Below are 18,563 nucleotides of genomic sequence, written 5' to 3' on the forward strand. Positions count from 1 at the left end.
GCAAAAACGAACCGTGTATTCCCAGCATAACAGTCATCCGGGATTTGGACTGGTGGCTGAACAAGGGAAATCTGTCCCAGGGGAACTTATGGGTATACCCCAGAGAAGTAACTATCACAACAGATGCCAGTGCTTGGGGGTGGGGTGCTCACGTGGAGCATCAGGCCTTTCAGGGACAGTGGAATCAGGAAGAGAAAAAATTCTCGTCCAATCGGAAAGAATTGAGGGCAGTAAAGTTGGCTCTCATTCAAGCACAAAAGATTGTACAAAACAAACATGTTATGGTGAGGTCAGACAATTCCACCACTGTGGCATATATAAACAAGCAAGGGGGCACGAGGTCGGAATGGTTGCAAGAGGAGGCAAAGGAAATCTGTACTTGGGCCCAGGTGAATGTGCTATCTCTGAAAGCTCTTCATCTGAAGGGTCTTCAGAATCTAGACGCGGACAAGCTAAGCAGGAATGCTGTTCTTCCGGGAGAATGGGCCCTGAACAGAGAGGTTTTTGCTCTGATTTCAGATGTCTGGGGTGTTCCTTCAATCGATCTTTTTGCGACGAAGCAGAATGCTCTTCTGCCAGTTTTTTGCTCGATAAATCCAAGGGACGAGCCTTGGGGGATAGATGCGCTGTCACAAGTATGGAACTTTCCTCTGGCGTTTGCTTTTCCTCCTCTGCCTCTCATTCCATTAGTCATCAAAAAATGGAAGGAGATTCAAGCCCCATTAATTCTGATTGCGCCGGTTTGGCCAAAAAGAAGTTGGTTCTCAATTCTAAAAAAGTTAGCTGTGGAACCTCCTCTGAGGTTGCCGGACAGGAAAGATCTACTGTACCAAGGAAAGCTTTGGCATCCGGAGGTGGAAAAGTTAAAACTAGCAGCATGGATCCTGAGGTAGTTTGGCTTAAGAGCAAGGGACTTTCCAGTAGAGTTATTCAAACTTTATTGAAAAGTAGAAAGGATTCTACCAGAAGTATGTATATTAAGTATTGGAAAACTTTTTTTCATTGGTTAGATTCTTCCTCATATGATTCTTTTTCTATTCCAGCATTATTGGATTTTTTGCAGGAAGGTTGGGAAAAAGGTTTATCGGTCAGCACATTAAAAGTGCAGGTTTCAGCCTTGGCTGCCATGACAGGTAAAAAATTAGCTGCGGAGGACTTGGTGGTAAGATTTTTTAAAGCTATTAGTAGACAGGTTCCAACAAAAGCACCTAATGTGTCCCCGTGGGATCTACCGTCAGTGCTAAAAGGGTTATCCAGGACTCCATTTGAACCATTGGACCAGAGTGATTTATTGCATGTTACAATTAAAACTGTGTTCCTCACCGCCATATCTACAGCTAGGAGGGTCAGTGAGATACAAGCGTTATCTTGTAAGCCTCCATATTTTCAGGATTTAGGAGACAGATTAGTTTTGCAGACAGACCCAGGGTTTCTTCCCAAGGTGGTGTCCAAATACCATAGATCTCAATCTATTGTTCTTCCTTCCTTTAGTATCCAGGGGGGGAAAAAGAAGGATAAAGATCTGTACCTAGTAGATGTTAGAAGGTGTATTTTACACTATATCAAGACTACTTCAGAATTTAGGAAGTCGGATTCCTTGTTTGTCCTATTTGGGGGTAAGAATAAAGGTTGCACTGCATCCAAATCTACTATATCTAGATGGATTAAGAAAGCTATTAATATGTCTTATTCTTTGTTGAACCTGGAACTCCCGTTGTCCTTCACGGCACATTCAACTAGAGCAGTAGCATCATCCTGGGCACATAATTCTGGTGCTACCCCGGAGCAGATTTGCAAAGCCGCTACGTGGTCAAGTTTTAACACTTTTGTGAAACATTATAAGTTGGATGTGTTATCAGAACAACAGCAAGCCTTTGGTCGTAAGGTCCTGAAGGCTGCTACCCACCCTGAGGTTTGATTCTTGCTTATCATCTCGGAGTCTTGTCCCAGAGGATCACTGGATAAAACAATAGTTACTCACCGGGTAACGTTCTTTCTAGTGATCCTCTGGGACAAGAGTCCCACCCGATTGGGGTATAATAGATTAATTCTGTACTTGGTATGGAGCGGTTCATAGTATAAATAAGTGAAAGGAAGAGTTCTAGACAGTTATTATTTAAGACTGAGGGGAGATTCTCATGGCCTTTCTTTTTATTAAAAAAAACAAACCTGTAAATTCGATCGGATTGATCGTTCAAGAACAAAAGCTCTCAATTTTTCAGGGCAGCCAATCCAAATTATCGAATTGGTGAGAAATTGGATCTTTTAACTGTATGGTGTGTATGTGGCCACCTTCAGGGTTTTGTTTTCAATAGCATTTCCTCTAAGGCCTCGTTCACATCTGCTGCGCTGAAAAACGTGTGAAAGCGCGTGGTAAAAAACGCATGCGCTTGTGCGCGCTTTAGTGCGCGTTTCTGTGCGTTGCGCTGCGCTTCTTTAAAGCACGTTTTGCTTGTTGTACCAGCAGCAGTTGTCAATAAAACTTTGTTTTTGTATGTAAATGTATTTTTTTCTCCAATTAGGGGTAAAAAACGCATGCGCTTCTATGCGCTTGTACGCGCTTCTATGCGCTAAAAAAGTGGACCCATTCACTTGCATTGCTGTGCGCTTTCCAGCCCAACGCACAGAAATGCATGCAACCCTACGTTTTTGTATCGCTGCTCAGTGCAGCGCATAGATGTGAACCAGCTACATTTAGTTACATGGGAAAGTAAATACCTTGCTGATCGCACAGGGCAGTGCGCTGTAAAAAGCGCACAGAAACGGCCCTGATGTGAACGAGGCCTAAGGCAGTTTAACTGCCAAATAGTAAGACACCAGCCACCAGCCAGCCTCCCTACTCCCTTACACACGATGTTGGTAGTTAGACTTGGCAACTTTCACAACATTGAGGAAATGCTTTTGAGAACAAGGAAAACCTTGAGAATCCGCCATGAGGAGATGCTAGTCCAAAACTGCTAGTCAGTTCTGTCCTATTTTAACTCCTTACTTTTTTTTGCTGGAGTGGTGCTTCAATGCTCTCTGCTGTAGTCCACACACACCAACATATGCAGGTTCAGTTTCACCTCAGGCAAAGCTAAATTTCACACTCACCGGCTCACCCCTAAGGCCTCGTTCACATCTGCTGCGCTGAAAAACGTGTGAAAGCGCATGGTAAAAAACGCATGCGCTTGTGCGCGCTTTAGTGCGCGTTTCTGTGCGTTGCGCTGCGCTTCTTTAAAGCACGTTTTGCTTGTTGTACCAGCAGCAGTTGTCAATAAAACTTTGTTTTTGTATGTAAATGTATTTTTTTCTTCAATTAGGGGTAAAAAACGCATGTGCTTGTACGCGCTTCTATGCGCTAAAAAAGCGCACCCATTCACTTGCATTGATGTGCGCTTTCCAGCTCAACGCACAGAAATGCATGCAACCCTACGTTTCTGTAACGCTGCTCAGCGCAGCGCATAGATGTGAACCAGCTACATTTAGTTACATGTGAAAATAAATACCTTGCTGATCGCACAGGGCAGTGCGCTGTAAAAAGCGCACAGAAACGGCCCTGATGTGAACGAGGCCTAAGCCTTCATTTCTGCTTGTAAATAAAGAGCTCAAGACCTTGGAAGCACCATAAAATATGTTGTGTGCGCTTCTGTTTTACACCAGTTGGAGTTTGGAAATCCCTTCTTCAAAAATAATCTTAAAAAAAAAATAAAAAAAAATCTTTCTTAATTTTTTTTGCAATGCACTGAGGTAGGAATAAACCGTCAGACTTTTCCAAGTCCAGAAAGCAAAGTGGACTAAAGTAATTATGTAATTAAATGCTGGAATTAAGGACTGTCCAACTATTCTTCATTAATTGCTTCATGTCATAAAAGTAACATTGCAGGCTATGTCCCATTAACGTAATGTAATAGAGATAATGGAGAGATTTACAAAACCTGTAGGCCACATAAAACATCTGCAGCCTGCTAGCCCTGCAGATCTTATCAAGTCTTCCTGTACAATATTACAGATTCCTGATCATTCTCTCTCTCTTTCACTCTTTTTTCCCCCTAAATTTAATTGATGTAGACATTGTGCAATATTTATAAAGTTATTTATTGACATATGACAGTCTCCTGATTCATCTGTCTCAGGTCAGATGTGGTGACATTTTCTTGCCTGAGTTAGCACATCACCACCAGGTGAGCACTCTCAGATAAGGCTGGCAATGATTATGTAGAGAAACAATCATAATCAATAGATCCTTTATCTCCTGATAAACCCCACCTATGTCCCACTGCTTGTTTTATCTAGCTTTGAACATCAATGCACATCTGAGCTCAGTGTTTGCATTGTGTCTCTGCTGTCACAAAAGTGTACAAAAATGTCTCCAACCTATACAAAGAATCGAAGTGCACGTCTTCAACCTCGTTGTATAATCCTAACTACTGCCAAAGGTAAAGACATCAATACAAAATAATATAGTGTCATCACTCAGTAGGTGTGAAAAAATGGCATTTTTATTCAGTACAAAAGGGTGAATCGCTAAGACATTAAAACCATCTAAAACTTGTGGAGCACTCCTCTCATGCAGACAAGACGCCCATCAATCACTCACCACTCACCCACACACTGGTATCGGTATTACACAGTCTGGCTTCCTCATGGGGGGGGGACAAAAGAGAGGCAAAACAGAGGCACCCAGTCCGAGGATTGTCCGTACAAAACATGCCGTTACTTTACAGAGCACCAATGGTTAATCTGGCAGCATATAATGAATGTATCAACCTTCACCTGCAGCTAAGTAGGATTTACCGATACTGTTTGAAGCTTACCGCCCAATCTTCGTGCCTCCATATCTTGTAGTGGGGCTTCAATGAAATTGCCATGAAATGTCATTAAACCGAGCTCATAAAAGCAAGTATCCTGGAATTCTCTAACGTTGAACAAGAAGTAAGTGGTAGTGTCTCCTATAGGAACATTGCCATCTTACAGAATACCATTTATGAACCAAGTAGCTGACAATCTTGTATGAATAATAAAACTTCTATAGCTGAATATGTGTTGTAAACATAATGGAGAGGGAAAATAAGAAAGTCCTATAATACCAAATTTTTCCATGAACCAAAGGGATAGTTGATGTAAATCTGTGTGATATATACTGTAAGTTAGGGTATCTCACAGTAGATACTCTTTGATAGGAAACCTTGTGAGGTTTGTCAGTTTTTTTTTTTTCTAAGGCCCCGTTCACACTGCACGCGTTTGTGTCCGTTTTTAAGGTACGCGTTTTGTGTGCGTTTTGCGAGGGCCAGAAAAATCAATGCAAAGGTATGGCCCTCGTTCACATATACGCGTGGCAAACGTATGCATGGCAGAAACGCATAGTTGGATGCATTTCTGTGCGTCGCGCACAGAAACGCATTATAATGAAAGTCAATGGGCGCGCACTAAAAACGCATGGCATGCGTTTTTGTATGCGTATTCGGAGGTGCGTTTCTCGTCGGAAGTGTAGCTGACTCTTCCAGGTATGATCAAAAACGCATAAGGAAAAAACGCATACAAACGCATTACAAAAACGCGTACAAACGCGTACAAACGCATGTGTTTTTCCAGTGCGTTTACTACATGCGCTCTGCACGTTTTCCACACGCACATAATATGAACAGGGCCTAAAGCACATCCTGGAAATTGAGCACTTGGGCTATGTTCACATTATAAATGATTTATAGCGATTTTTTTTTTTTTTTTTTTTTTTTTTTTTTTTTTTTTTTTTTTTTTTTTAATTCGCCTTTCCCTAACCTTTTATAAACGCTTTTGCAGAGCAATTCCTTTTTTTTTTTTTTTTAATTTCCTGGCGTCAGTCAGGAAATGAACTTTCACCTGGAAATGAATAAATACAATGTATTTATTCATGAAAGCGCCCAGGAAATCGCTACACAAACGCTTTTTCAAGTGCTTTGCGATTTCCCTATACCTTCCATTATAGCCAAATCGCCCAGAGAATGGTACAGGCAGCCCTTTGGGGAGCGGAACGCAATCGCAACGCGCACATGTGAACACTCTCTCATAGGAAATCATTGCACAAGCGCTTTTAGGGCGATTTCAGAAATCGTCAGCGCTTAAAAATATATATCCCAAATGTTTATAGTGTGCACAAGCCCGTACGGTGAAGTCAATACGCAGTACCTCCCTTACTACTTTGCCTTTCTGTAGGGCTTCTTGAACCTCTGAGGTAGCTTAGCTGGTAGCAATTACACATTGCACCTCTAGTCAGTGTTTGCACTCCCTCGCTCACAGCTGTGTGGTGCATTTTGACTAAACTAAAGCTTTCATCATGACTCTCACCTTGAATAAACCGCCGTGTTCTTGTTTGCTACAACTGAATTTATACTGCTATTTTATTCTTGTTACATATTGCAAATGCTCCAGTTGGACATTGCTACTGCCATTGACAGTAGACCTTTGAATCTTACTTCCTTAATTAAAATGTTGGCAAAGCAGCTTTGGAGCCCCATCACCAAAGCCTTTTTTTTTGGGGGGGGGGGGGGGGGGGGTTTCAGGCAACACTGCTTTAAAATGAACTGAGTTCTGAATGTCTCGCTGGAAAGACATGAACACCAAAGTTAACTGGGTAGCTGTCTGGTTGTGGAAAGTAATCCTCGCTCTTACCTCTGTGGGGATCCATAGCTTGGTACAGCAAACCAGGTAGCAGTGGGTTGAGGAAAGAATCAGCACCCAAAGGAAAAAGTAGATGAAATTTAAATCAGCAAGCACATGCTAATGTTTAGCTATCGGTGGTATCCATTTTTTTTTTATGGTTGTGTATCGTGTATGAAGAGAAAACCTAATGGATTTTTTGTATCCTCTGCTAAATAAGGAGGGCCACACACATACTCCAGCTGCCTGCAACTATATACATACTGTGACACAGAATCCTTTCCATACAGCACAGCACTCCTTCTGCTCCGTTGCAGTGTTGGAAGAGAGTGGAGGTTTCCGTGGTGATCACAGAAGTAGGACATTATGGCTTTCCATTGGCCAGGCTGAAATTCAATAGCTTATTGTCATTATAAATTTGAGCTGTGTTCTTTGATCAGTGCAGAAGACTAGTGCACACCTACTGCACATCAGCATTGAGAACCATCATCCCAATATCTGTTGGCAAGCATTGAAGGCCCAATGCCATAACAAGCTATCAAGTCCCCAAACCTGTGATTCTGCTGGTGCTAAATGAATTCATTTAAATGCATTTTACATGAATACCCATAATTTTACCCATGTATTCTCAGCTATGCAAAAACCTTTCTCATGCCCATTGACGTCAATGCGCTTGGTGAAAATAAATGTTTGCATGCATTCCCATAGGTTTTTGGACATATACTCATCTATGCGAAAAAGATGTGTTCAAAATATGCCAGTGAATTCCGTAAATGTAATTTTACAATCAAGATTGAGTGAAATTTCAGGAAAGCAAACGTATTCGTTACGATCAACACTTGTAATATAAGAATATCAACTGCCGTTTACTTTTAATACAGTAAGGGCCTGTTCACACTATATGCGTTCCTAGCCGTTTTCAGGGAACGCGTACTGGTACCAACAACGCATAGAAACGGCTCCTAATGCTTTTGAATGGGCTAGTTCACATGTATGCGTATGAGACGCATACGTTTCTCATCCGCATTGCTGCACGCAGTTCTGTGCGATACGCATAGAAACGGACGCAATGAAAGTCTATGGACGCGTATCAAAAACGCGTACTATTGCGTTTTTAGCGTCCGTTTTCCTCTGCAGTTCCCATAATTTTTTTTTCCCCTGGGTCACGTGTGTGCAAAACGCAATAGAAAACTCATTCAAACGCAAGAAAAACGCATGCGTTTTTCAACTTGCGTTTCTTTGAATTTATACGCGTTTTACAAACGCAGCAAGTATGAACAGGCCCTAAGCTAACAATATTGTGTGTAATTCAGTATGGTAACGCAATATGTGTGCAGTATTTGACTCGTGCTGTAGGTGTTTGCACTAAATCATTACGATGATGACTGGTGATGTCCATTCTTATCCAGATAATGAGTTGCTGGGAGTTTTTTCAATGTATCCTCTCTACGTGCCTGATTGGCAGGCAGAGATTTTCTGATCGAGTGAGACAAACTGTGTTTAAATCTTGTTATTGCTGTGTAGTTTAATTGTTACACTGTCCATTTGTTATACATAATGTTAATTGTTATACATAATGCACACATTTGTCACCAATGAGTATTGGGCTATATTAAGTCAGCCCTTAAGTCCTTGTTGTAGAATTAATTTGTGCATGACTGCCCCTCTGAAGATCTTGTAGTAAAGTGAGAAGCTTATGTTTAGTCTGGTGTCTTGTTCTGTTTCTGTAGCTACCCTTCATGCTAAGCTTATGATTATACATCTACACTGGAAAAGAAGATAAACTGATAATTTGGGGTTGTCCTTGATAAACGAACTCGTGGAACCACCTAATTTAAGTTGTCCTATAATTAGGTTGTATGCAAGCCTGTTCTAGATAATTAGCTTTTCTGTGTTGAGAAGGGACTTAAGAGTTTTTATATTCTACTACCCCTCCCCCCTGGCAATACTCTGATTTGGTGACTAGTATGTCGGTTTCCATAATGCACTAAGGTTCGTAGCCTGCCATTTTATTGTCAGCTACGGCATTGTGCAAAGGGTTGACTCAGCTGATTTGACATTCAGAGAACAAAAAAATGTACATGTTTATTTTGTGCAGATATCTTCTTTACTTACTGTTTTTAATATGGATGTCTTCTGTTTGAAGAAAGATGTTTTCTCCCCTCAAGCATACTTATTTTTTTTAAACAAAATTAGCACTAAAAATGTTAATCACGTCGTTTTATCATGCATTTTTACATAGCACAGCCACATTTTGTTTCCATGGTGCTTTACAGGATATACGAAGTACAGTGTCTCCCCAAAAATAGGACCTCCCCGAAAATAAGGCCTAGTTTATATTTCAAGCATGCTTGAAATATAAGACATCCCCGAAAATAAGACATAGCTGGCCTCCCAATGTCCTTCCCTTCACTCCCTCCCTCTCTCCGAGAGTGGCGAGCGGAGCATTACCGGTACAGCAGAAGAAACTCACTGGCTTCCTACGTGCCAGCGTTAATATCTCTCTTCAGCAGCGTCCAGCTTCCTTTCCTTGACAATGGCGGCGACAAAGGGCTTTACTGGGCTGGGTGCTTCCGTTGTGGACCATGTTCCCTGGAGGGCACATACGGGTATCGCCACAGGGCAGCTCATCAGGGAGGTAGGGAAGCGCTTTACTGGGCTGGGGGTTGCCACTGGGGACCAAAATTATAAGCCCTCCCTGAAAATAAGACCTAGCTAATTATTTGGGGGCAAAATTTAATATAAGACAGTATTATTTTTGGGGAAACACTGTAATTCCTGTCAATACTAACAGTTCCTGAAATAAGTTAAAAATGTAATGCCCGTGCCATAATTTAGGGCCATGTGGAAGTCCGCTTTGAAACTCTCACACATTCGGGTCTGGTGTCAAGTTATAAGTCTTAATGCTGGGAATATACAATGAGATTTCTCAGTCGATTTACTGTCCAATCTTTTTTCCGATCGATTTTCTTATCTTTTCTTATCAATTACCATTCACTTCTATGAGAAATAGATCAGGAAAACAATCGAAAATAAGATCGAACATGTCGGAAATTATCTATCGAACCATTTATCTAACACAAAATCTAATGGTGTATTCCCAGCATAAAACATTGTATGTATGAAACTTGAATAGGCAGCCGATGAGACTGCCTCTGTCAAGATAAGACAGAGAACATTTATATCATGTTTTTCTCCTAGTGGACTCAAAGCGCCACAGCTGCAACCACAAGGGCATGCTCCTATAGGCAGTACCAAGTACTAGGGAGCTTCAAACCCAGGTCTGCTGTGTCAGAGTGGCAGAGCCAGTGGTCTACCTGGTGGATCACTTCGGATCATTGTTCTTCCCACTTACCTTGCCCGCCATGAGAAGCTTCTCTAGCCTGCAGACTAGTTGCATCTGTACAACCTTGGCTACGCAATGTCGCCTGAGGGATCAGACCCCAAACCCCACCAGGAGACATCCCTCGTACATTTGTACAAGGCTGAAAACTTGTGCTCAACTACTTTTAACTCCTTTATTTCATTCCCAAACAATTGTTTCCCATCTATATCAGATGGATACAGGCTACAGAGAATGAATTGTGATTTTTCTGTACCTTGAATAAAACTGTGCAAAAAAACTGTTAACTAAATAAGCAAAGTTTCCATTCCAGCAGACGACTTTTTTATAAATGGAGTGACACATTTTAGATTTTATACACAGATTGGCAGAATGGGCACACTTTCCATTGCAGGGCTGTGGAGTCGGAGTCGGGGCAATTTTGGGCAGTCGGAGTTGTTGATTTCATAAACTGAGGAGTCGGAGTCGGATGATTTTTGTACAAAATCCACAGCCCTGTTAAGAATTACACTAGTCGGAGTCCAGGAGTCTGAGCCATTTTGGGTACCCAAAGTCGGAGTTGTGGTTTCATAAACTGAGGAGGTAGGAAGATTTTTGGACCGACTCCACAGCCCTGCTCCATTGTCAGTACTTCTTCATTGCTTCAAATGTGTAAGTTGACAGTAAGGGTGTAGCTGACTCCTAAGCTTAGCTGACTGTTGAGCTTCACTGCATGCATGGTAATTTATAATAAGGGGTTCGTCTCAAGTTACACATAATCTTCACTTGCACATAGCTCAGAAGGTGTCTGCATTATTTCAGCTGGAGTGAAAGTGTAACTCTGGTCACAGAAATGGAATAATACTTCTTTCAGTTTGACAAGGCTGAAATTCAATAGCCTGTTATTATTGAAAATTGTTTTCACTCAGTCCCATCAGTTGTTATCCACAAACCTGTGTAAAATAATCCCGTGCTTTACCTAGTGACCCCTTGACTTATTTTCTGTTGCTCCCATTGTAGCATGGGGTAGGATTGGATGGATAAGACTTTCATTTCTGTCCAGATCCTCCTAGCTCTGGTGACTTCTCTTTCTGTAGGTCTTTCCCCAGTCCTTTTTAGCTGGCTTTGTTTTTGAGGAACTTGAGTTAACAGTCCAGAACTGTGGATTTATTACTAGGGCTCCAACTTTTGGCGTAGTATGTGTCCTGTAAAGATTTTTATTGTTCCTTTATATCTTGGATTCTGTGGGGTGCTACTTTATCATGTGCAACAGATTTTAATTTCTTATAACAGCTGGCCATCTTGCATTTAGAATCTTACGGACCATTTATGAGCATCTAATGAGAACATTATATTCTTAGTAAATTTTCACGTTTCACAAGTATATAAAGGGACAGATTTTACATTGGCATCGAACAGCCTAATCTTAGTGTCTTTGGAGATGGTTTAAATGTTTCATACTAGATGCAGTTAAACCAAAGCACCTTTTTTTTCATTATTCGGCTTGGGACCCACTAGCAGCGCTTGCGATTTGAAGTGCGCTTGCTAATGTAATGCTATGTATGTGATCCCATGTGAGGGATTTTAACAAATCCACCATAGCTTTACATTAGCAAGAGTTTTTTCAAATCACAATTGCTTAGAAAAGCCCTGCTAGTGGGTTTGCAGGCCAGCTGATGGCCGTACAGAGAGAGGCCAGGCCCGTGGACACGCTCACATAATAGTAGGACTTCTCTGCGCCAACTAAATACGGGGTGCAGTGTGTGTGTGGTGGAGGGTCCAATTCAGTGCGGCTGCACCTCTCCCTTACAACCCCCCCCCCCCTAACTCTATTACTCCTAGGGAAAAAGTTCATGCTGCACAGTGGTCCTCAGGCAAAAAAAGGTTGGGGAACCCCTGCTCTAAAGCCCCATATACATGGCAGAGGGTTCTCAGTCGGAGTGCGGGATCATCTTGGCCAAGTGCAGGCTCGACCTGTTGTTCTCCTCCTAACACCTCCCACAGTGTTCTCCCCACAAATTTCTTTCCAGCTGGGTGGCACGAAAAAGTAGCTGGGTGAGGTGCGAGGGTGGAAAGCAGGGTTGGCGCTTCTCTTCTTACAGCATAGGAGGAGGATTAGGAGGCAAGCCGACGACAGCCGGGTGCCCACTAAAATTAGCCGGGTGGAGTACCCGGCTAAAAGAGCCTAGAGAGAACACTGTCCCACATTAATTTAAAAGCACTAGTATAATGAGGCACTGTAATAGGGGTAGTGAAATCAACAGCCACACCTACTTTTTAAAGACTATTCTTCCTGCAAAATAGATGCAGGGGTTCCTTGGGATCCAACAATTATTTGCAGGGTTCCTCTAGGGTAGAGAGGTTCAGAAAGGCTGACCTAGTGGGTCTTCATCTTAAAGCGGGCCTGAACTCAGAACCTCCTAAAAAAGAGAAGGTATCACCAAGGTTCCAAAATACTTATATAATGTAGATTTCCTGGTACTCGCTATTATAGCGACACATCACCCCAATTATGGCACAGGAGCAATATATACACGGCTAGGGCTCACAATGTGTTTGCCAGATAAATCAATGTATTAATAATCCAATAACTGCACATATTGGCTTAATTGCATGCAAAAATTAGCCACCTTAAAAACAATTTAAAATATTGCTGGAGAATCTATGCGTCACACATGTGTATATTGCATGTAGCACAGGCCAGTGTCCACCTAGTCTAAGCCGGCATAACACGCACTCTGCCGCACTCGCATACAGCCAGGGCGCCCACTCATACTTCAGTGGCCGCAGTCCAATATAATTGTAGCTAATCAACGGACATGCACCCCATAGGGGGCAAATGGGGTCCACCTGCGTAGCAGCGATAATGGTAGGAGCATAGTGCATAAGTCTATACTTCCACACTTTACTTTAACATGCAAGAGAGGGGGGATAACCAGTCATCTGCATTTCATCTCACCACCTCCGTCGTGCGGTCTTCTTCCAGTCAGTACCCACGCTGTTTACAAGCTGTCTGTCAGGCTCATGGAATTGGCAGCTTAGAGTCCAGCCTTCATATCTCGTTGACAGAGCGGCATCAGCCCTCACTCCAGCCTTAGGGAACTGCACTGTCTCCCAGCCTTACCAAGGTGCATGGACGCCAGAGAGCACTTCCGTAGCTTCAACCGCCATGTAGTGTGTAGGAGGTGCTACAGTGAAGCACAGTCTCCGCCCATCGATGCGTTTCCCGCCCCTTTATTGGGCGATTCGTCAGGATGTAAACTGATCCAGTATGAGTCTATCCTTATACCACATTCTTGCTCCTCCCTCCTTCGTCACATGTCACGCAGTACGTACCCAAATGCTTTACACATTTCAGCATTCCATTAAACACACCACATCGTTTTCGTATTTTCAGTGCAGGGATCTACATGAGTCCTAACTTGTTCCTCAATCATCACAGAGGGTGCATATTCCAAGATTACATAGAGTATTGTCCAACGTGTAGTTACCTAAAACTCTATAGCAATAAATAATGGGGCTGCATTACCGTCTCCTTTTTCCTTTTGCGTGTTATTCTGCATGTCATTTCAAGGGGATTACTGCCAAAGGGGGCACACAAAAGGGGACGATAGGGAGGGAAAGAACATTGAAGGGAAAATTACATTATTTTTCTTTTTGCACGGGGGAGCATCTATCTTCATCCATACACACTCCATGCACCTCTACAACAGACACACCTGAACTCAGAACCTCCTCTCTGCTGTAAAAGATAATCAGCAGCATAATAACCTTTAAAGAAAAACATTTCTTTGTTACAGCTGATATAAATCATGTAATACATCTACAGTTTATTGCTGTCTACTTACTTCCTGCAGTTTATTACTGTCTACTTCCTGCTTTCATGGAAGCAGACATATTGTTAATATCCTGTGTTTACCTAATAGCTCTCTGCCATGGCAGTCAGCTGTCACAGTTTAGGGATCAAATTACAAGTTGAGATTAGACACACATGAGGGGGAATCAGACAGGCTAATCTCTCTAAAAACATACAGGGTGCATTTCTCTCTGTTTTCCTTCTGTCCTCTGCAAGAGTTCAGGTCCACTTTAATGGTAGTGAACGGAAGCTGACAACACAGTGTGTGTGAAGCACAGCAGTTGCCATTAGGAGGGGGACAATGGCACTGTCTTATTGTCCAACCATTAGTTTTGTTTCCTATTCAGCAAAGTTTTGTGTAGCTTTAAAAATGACAGCAAAACTCTGATAGTTACATAGACCTCAAAATGGCCTTGTTGTCAGACACATTGTCTGGATACTTGGCTTTTGTGATATCAGACCAGTATGTTACGTATTCGTACACAATTTATGGTGTGATTGTTAGTATAAAGCTTGTTGTGAAAAGTTGCTTTATATAAGGGCAGGAGCTCTTTTTTTTGTTTTCTGGTATGTTTGATTAATGCTGCTACTTGTTATCTGACATGGTTTGTACCTATCCCATCCTTTCAGGTGCCCAATTGAAATCTCTCCCGATCTCCCCCCTGATGCCATTGAATTAGCAAGCTCAGAAGCAGAGGTCACCCCCCACCTCTCCACCCGACGGAATAAATGTCGTGTTTCACCCACCCAGCCAGGAGCTTCTGGGAAGCTAACCCAGCCCATTCAGGAGAGGTAAGCAATCCTATTACAGGGTTGGCTATTTCTGTATATTTCCATATGTTCTATGTTTTTCCAACTCTCGCAAGCCATGATACTAAAAATACAGCATTTCAGGTACAAGGATTGTAAACCCCACATTGGCCTCAATTCACCAAGCTTTATCAAATACTTTAATAATTTACCTCATGAGTAAAAGCTAATTTTGAATTCACTAAGGTGTTATAGATTTATTTTATCAATAAAACATTCAATAAATCTATAACTACTTAGTGAGTTCAAAATTAGATTTTACTCATGAGGTAAATTATCAAACGTTTGATAAAGTGTTTGATAAAGCTTAGGTAAATTGAGGCCTGTAAAGCTGTTCCAGAGCTCAACAGTTCTTTGCCCGATTTTTTTTTTTTTTTTTTTTTTTTCACTAAATGTCCCTAAATAGGCTCACCTAGTAACAAGACAAATCCTGCATGTAATGGTGCATTATTTTCTCATGAGATACATGTGTTTTTGCTTGACTACTTAAAGATCACAATTTTCTAAGGAACGGATAGCGTTATGCTAGCGATAGGTGAAAGGTTTTTCTCTTCTGTATTTTGAATCAGTCAGCTTGCTGTTATTCATGATGGTGGTTTTACACTAATACGCTGTGGTGTAACAATGACCGAAGGAAAAATAAAATGAACACAAGACTACTGGCACACTTCTACGGTGACTAGAGCACTTCTGGTATGGCATGCCTCATGAGGGTTGATTCATCAAACGCCAGTAATATTGCGATGCACACATAGCATGGCAATATTACCATCGCTTCCGCTTGCAGCACCACGAGTTGCGGCATTATCACGGCTTGCGGTACAAGTTAACTCTCGTTAGTAATGTGCGTTACTGTAGCAATGGTCATTCTACTCTAGTACCGCGAGTCACGCTGATAGCGAAACTCGCGGTGCTGCGGGCGGAAGTGAAAGTAATATTCCCATGCGCTATGTGTGCACTGCAGTATTACCGACGTTTGATAAATCCCATAGACTTCAAAGTAAAGCTGAGGTGAGAGTGATATGGAGGCAGCCATATTTATTTCCTTTTAATCAATCCCAGTTGTCTGGCAGCCCTGCTCGTCTGTTTGGCTGCAGTAGTGTCTGAATTACACCAGAAACTAGCATGCAGCTAATCTTGTCAGATTTGACAGAAATGTCAGGAACACCTGATCTGCTGTATGCTTGTTCAGGGTCTATGGCTAAAAGTATTAGAGGCAGAGGACCAACAGGACAGCTAGGCAACTGGTATTGTTTAACAGGAAACAAATATGGCAACCTCCATATCACTCTCACCCTGGGTTGACCTTTAATGGCCACTGGAACGAGCTGCGGTGGTTGACAGTACCGTGACACAGTGTAATGCAGTAAGTGTAGAAGAGGCCTTTTTTTTTTTTTTTTGCTAGATTTCTAATATTAATTCATTACAGATCACCACATATTGTTGTAATGATATGTATTGAACAGGAGTGATTTTCAAGTGCTTGTGATTCCAGTAATTTCCTATAGCCACTTTGTAGAATATCCACTACTTTAAATTGTATCTATTTTGATAAGTTATGCAGCTGTCTCCTTAAGTTTTTAACACAATTTTAACATCTAATTGTCTTTTTTTCATTGTGTGTCCCCTGCAGCAGAATGTCGTGGTTTAGTGGCATCTTAGTTCCAAAAGTGGATGAACGTAAGACGGCATGGGGGGAGCGGAATGGGAAGAAGGGCAAACGCAAGAATACGTCTTTGTGCGGCCCCCGTTACATGAGCTGCCTTCAGGACCCTGAGATGGAGCGTAACAGCCGCAAAAGCTGTAGCCTCCGCTGCACTTGGCAAGAGGACCATTACGGCAAGAAAGGAGCAGGAGGTGACCTTGGACTTAAATCTGTTGCTTTGGGTTTTGAAGACGGGGAGGTCAGGAGCTCCAAAACAGATTCCATTGAAGCGATGGGAATGGAGGAGGGGGAGCATCATCTTACCCCTAGGGAATGCTGGACTAGATGTCTGCAAGTGTTTCAGTCAAAGAAGTTTCAGTCTGCCAAGCTGGAACGCCTATACCAACGCTATTTCTTCCAGATGAACCAGAGCAGTCTCACTATGTTGATGGGGGCCCTGGTACTGGTGTGTCTGGTTATGTTGATTTTTCATTGCACTCATGGGGAACCCCAGGTACTTTATGTTTCTGTACTTGCTGTTGCCATGGCACTATTTCTGTCGCTCATGGTGGTCTGCAACCGCAATGGCTTTCATCAAGACTACATGTGGATTGTCAGCTACCTAGTGATTGTTGTCCTATTTGCAGTGCAAATTCTTGGGGTTCTTATGGTTGCCCCACGTAGTGCCTCTGAAGGAATCTGGTGGAGTGTGTTTTTTATATACATCATCTACACGTTGCTTCCTGTACGCATGCGGGCAGCAGTGCTGAGCGGTGTCATCCTGTCCTCTCTGCATCTCATCATATCGTGGAGGCTGAACATTGATGATGACTTTCTCTGGAAACAGGTAAGAGAGAGACTTCTCCCTATAACATGCCTCCTCAATAATCACACTGGAATAAAGTGGAACATGAGAAATGTGCAGGTGTGACCTAACGCAACCATGAAATCTAGCTATACCTTCTTAAAGTAGGACTAGATGAACCTGTGCAACTTGATTGGCTGCTTGGATATGTTTGTTCCGCTTTAATAGCAGGGATATGTCAATTTTATCACAACACTAACTTGCATCCAATAGTAGGACTAAAACCTACATGTCAACGGTGGACTCTTACTTGTGTGTCTGTATTGAATTGCAGATGCTTTTCCCCAGGAAATCCTGATGAGTAAGGACACTCAATACTATAGTTTCTGCCTGTGGGAAGAATAATATCTCTCCCCCAAATCACCATTATCCTTGAATCTGTGGAGTCCACAGCAAAATGACCGTGCATAGTTTACTCTACAGGTTTGGGGTTTTTTTTGTGCATGTTCAGGACCATGTACATACCTGAAATTTTTAGCTGTATTGTACTTCCTGCTACTTGTTACGTTTTTAAGCACTCAGATACAGATTAGCTTGTAATCATAAACTTAAATAATGGTTATTTTTTATTTTTTGATTTTCTGTGTTTAGTACTACAGAATGGCTCTTTTTAAAAAGTATTTTAAATGCTAAAATATTAACCACTTTATCCACAAATCAGTAGATATACGTCCTCTGTGACTTCACCTAAGCCACAGGTCAGTAGATATACGTCTTGTAGGAGAAGCAGTGCTGTGCAGGATTGGGCTTGCTCCTGTGCACATTTCTCGCACTATCTGATGCAATAACAAACTATGTCCCAACAGGGGACCTGACCTATATGTACAAAATTAGTGACATAGAGAATATCACTTGGTTGGTCAGCCGGGTATGGAGTGATGTACACCCGTGATCAACAGGTTACAAACATAAACGATTTATATGCGAGATCAGCAACTAGCAAATGACTGCCATTGTAGGTCTGTCTCGCACCAGTCAGTATCAACACATATATTTTTTAAAAGCACAATGCTTTGTAATGAGTCTTTGCTGATTCCACCCCCCCCCCCCCCCCCCCCCGCTGGGTATGACATCACTGTGTAGCATGGCTCCTTCCATTGCTTGCAGCTTTGTAAACCGGGGAAGACTTGAGATTTTAGCACAACTGAAACGCTAATTTCATGTACAATAACCACAGATTTAGCATCAAGTACCCAGCGCCTTACAGATCATAATTATCTTCCCTTCCACGTTTTTTATTGTATGTTATGGCATATTGTAATTCTGCGTTAAAGGACACCTGAAGTGATAGGGGTATGGAGGCTGCCGTACTTATTACCTTTTTAAGCACCACCAGTTACCTGCTAGCCCTGCTGATCTATTTTGCTGCAGTAGTGTCTGAATAACACCAGAAACAAGCATGATGCTTATCTTGCCATATCTGCTTGTTCAGGGTCTGTGGCTAAAC

The 18,563-nt window shown here is 42.2% G+C and overlaps 1 protein-coding gene across 2 annotated transcripts in view; it reads left to right on the top strand.

Annotated features, from left to right (window-relative positions):
- Window positions 1-18,563, top strand: part of ADCY6 (adenylate cyclase 6) — a 349,764-nt gene that overhangs the window by 70,384 nt on the left and 260,817 nt on the right. For both annotated transcript variants that reach the window (XM_068267693.1, XM_068267694.1), the window contains exons 2-3: window positions 14,427-14,588; window positions 16,240-17,098. In XM_068267693.1, coding sequence (XP_068123794.1) covers window positions 14,427-14,588; window positions 16,240-17,098 — 1,021 coding nt within the window. The remainder of the gene's footprint in view (window positions 1-14,426; window positions 14,589-16,239; window positions 17,099-18,563) is intronic.

The sequence above is a fragment of the Hyperolius riggenbachi genome, chromosome 2, assembly GCF_040937935.1.
Source record: "Hyperolius riggenbachi isolate aHypRig1 chromosome 2, aHypRig1.pri, whole genome shotgun sequence".
Classification (NCBI taxonomy): Eukaryota; Metazoa; Chordata; class Amphibia; order Anura; family Hyperoliidae; genus Hyperolius; species Hyperolius riggenbachi.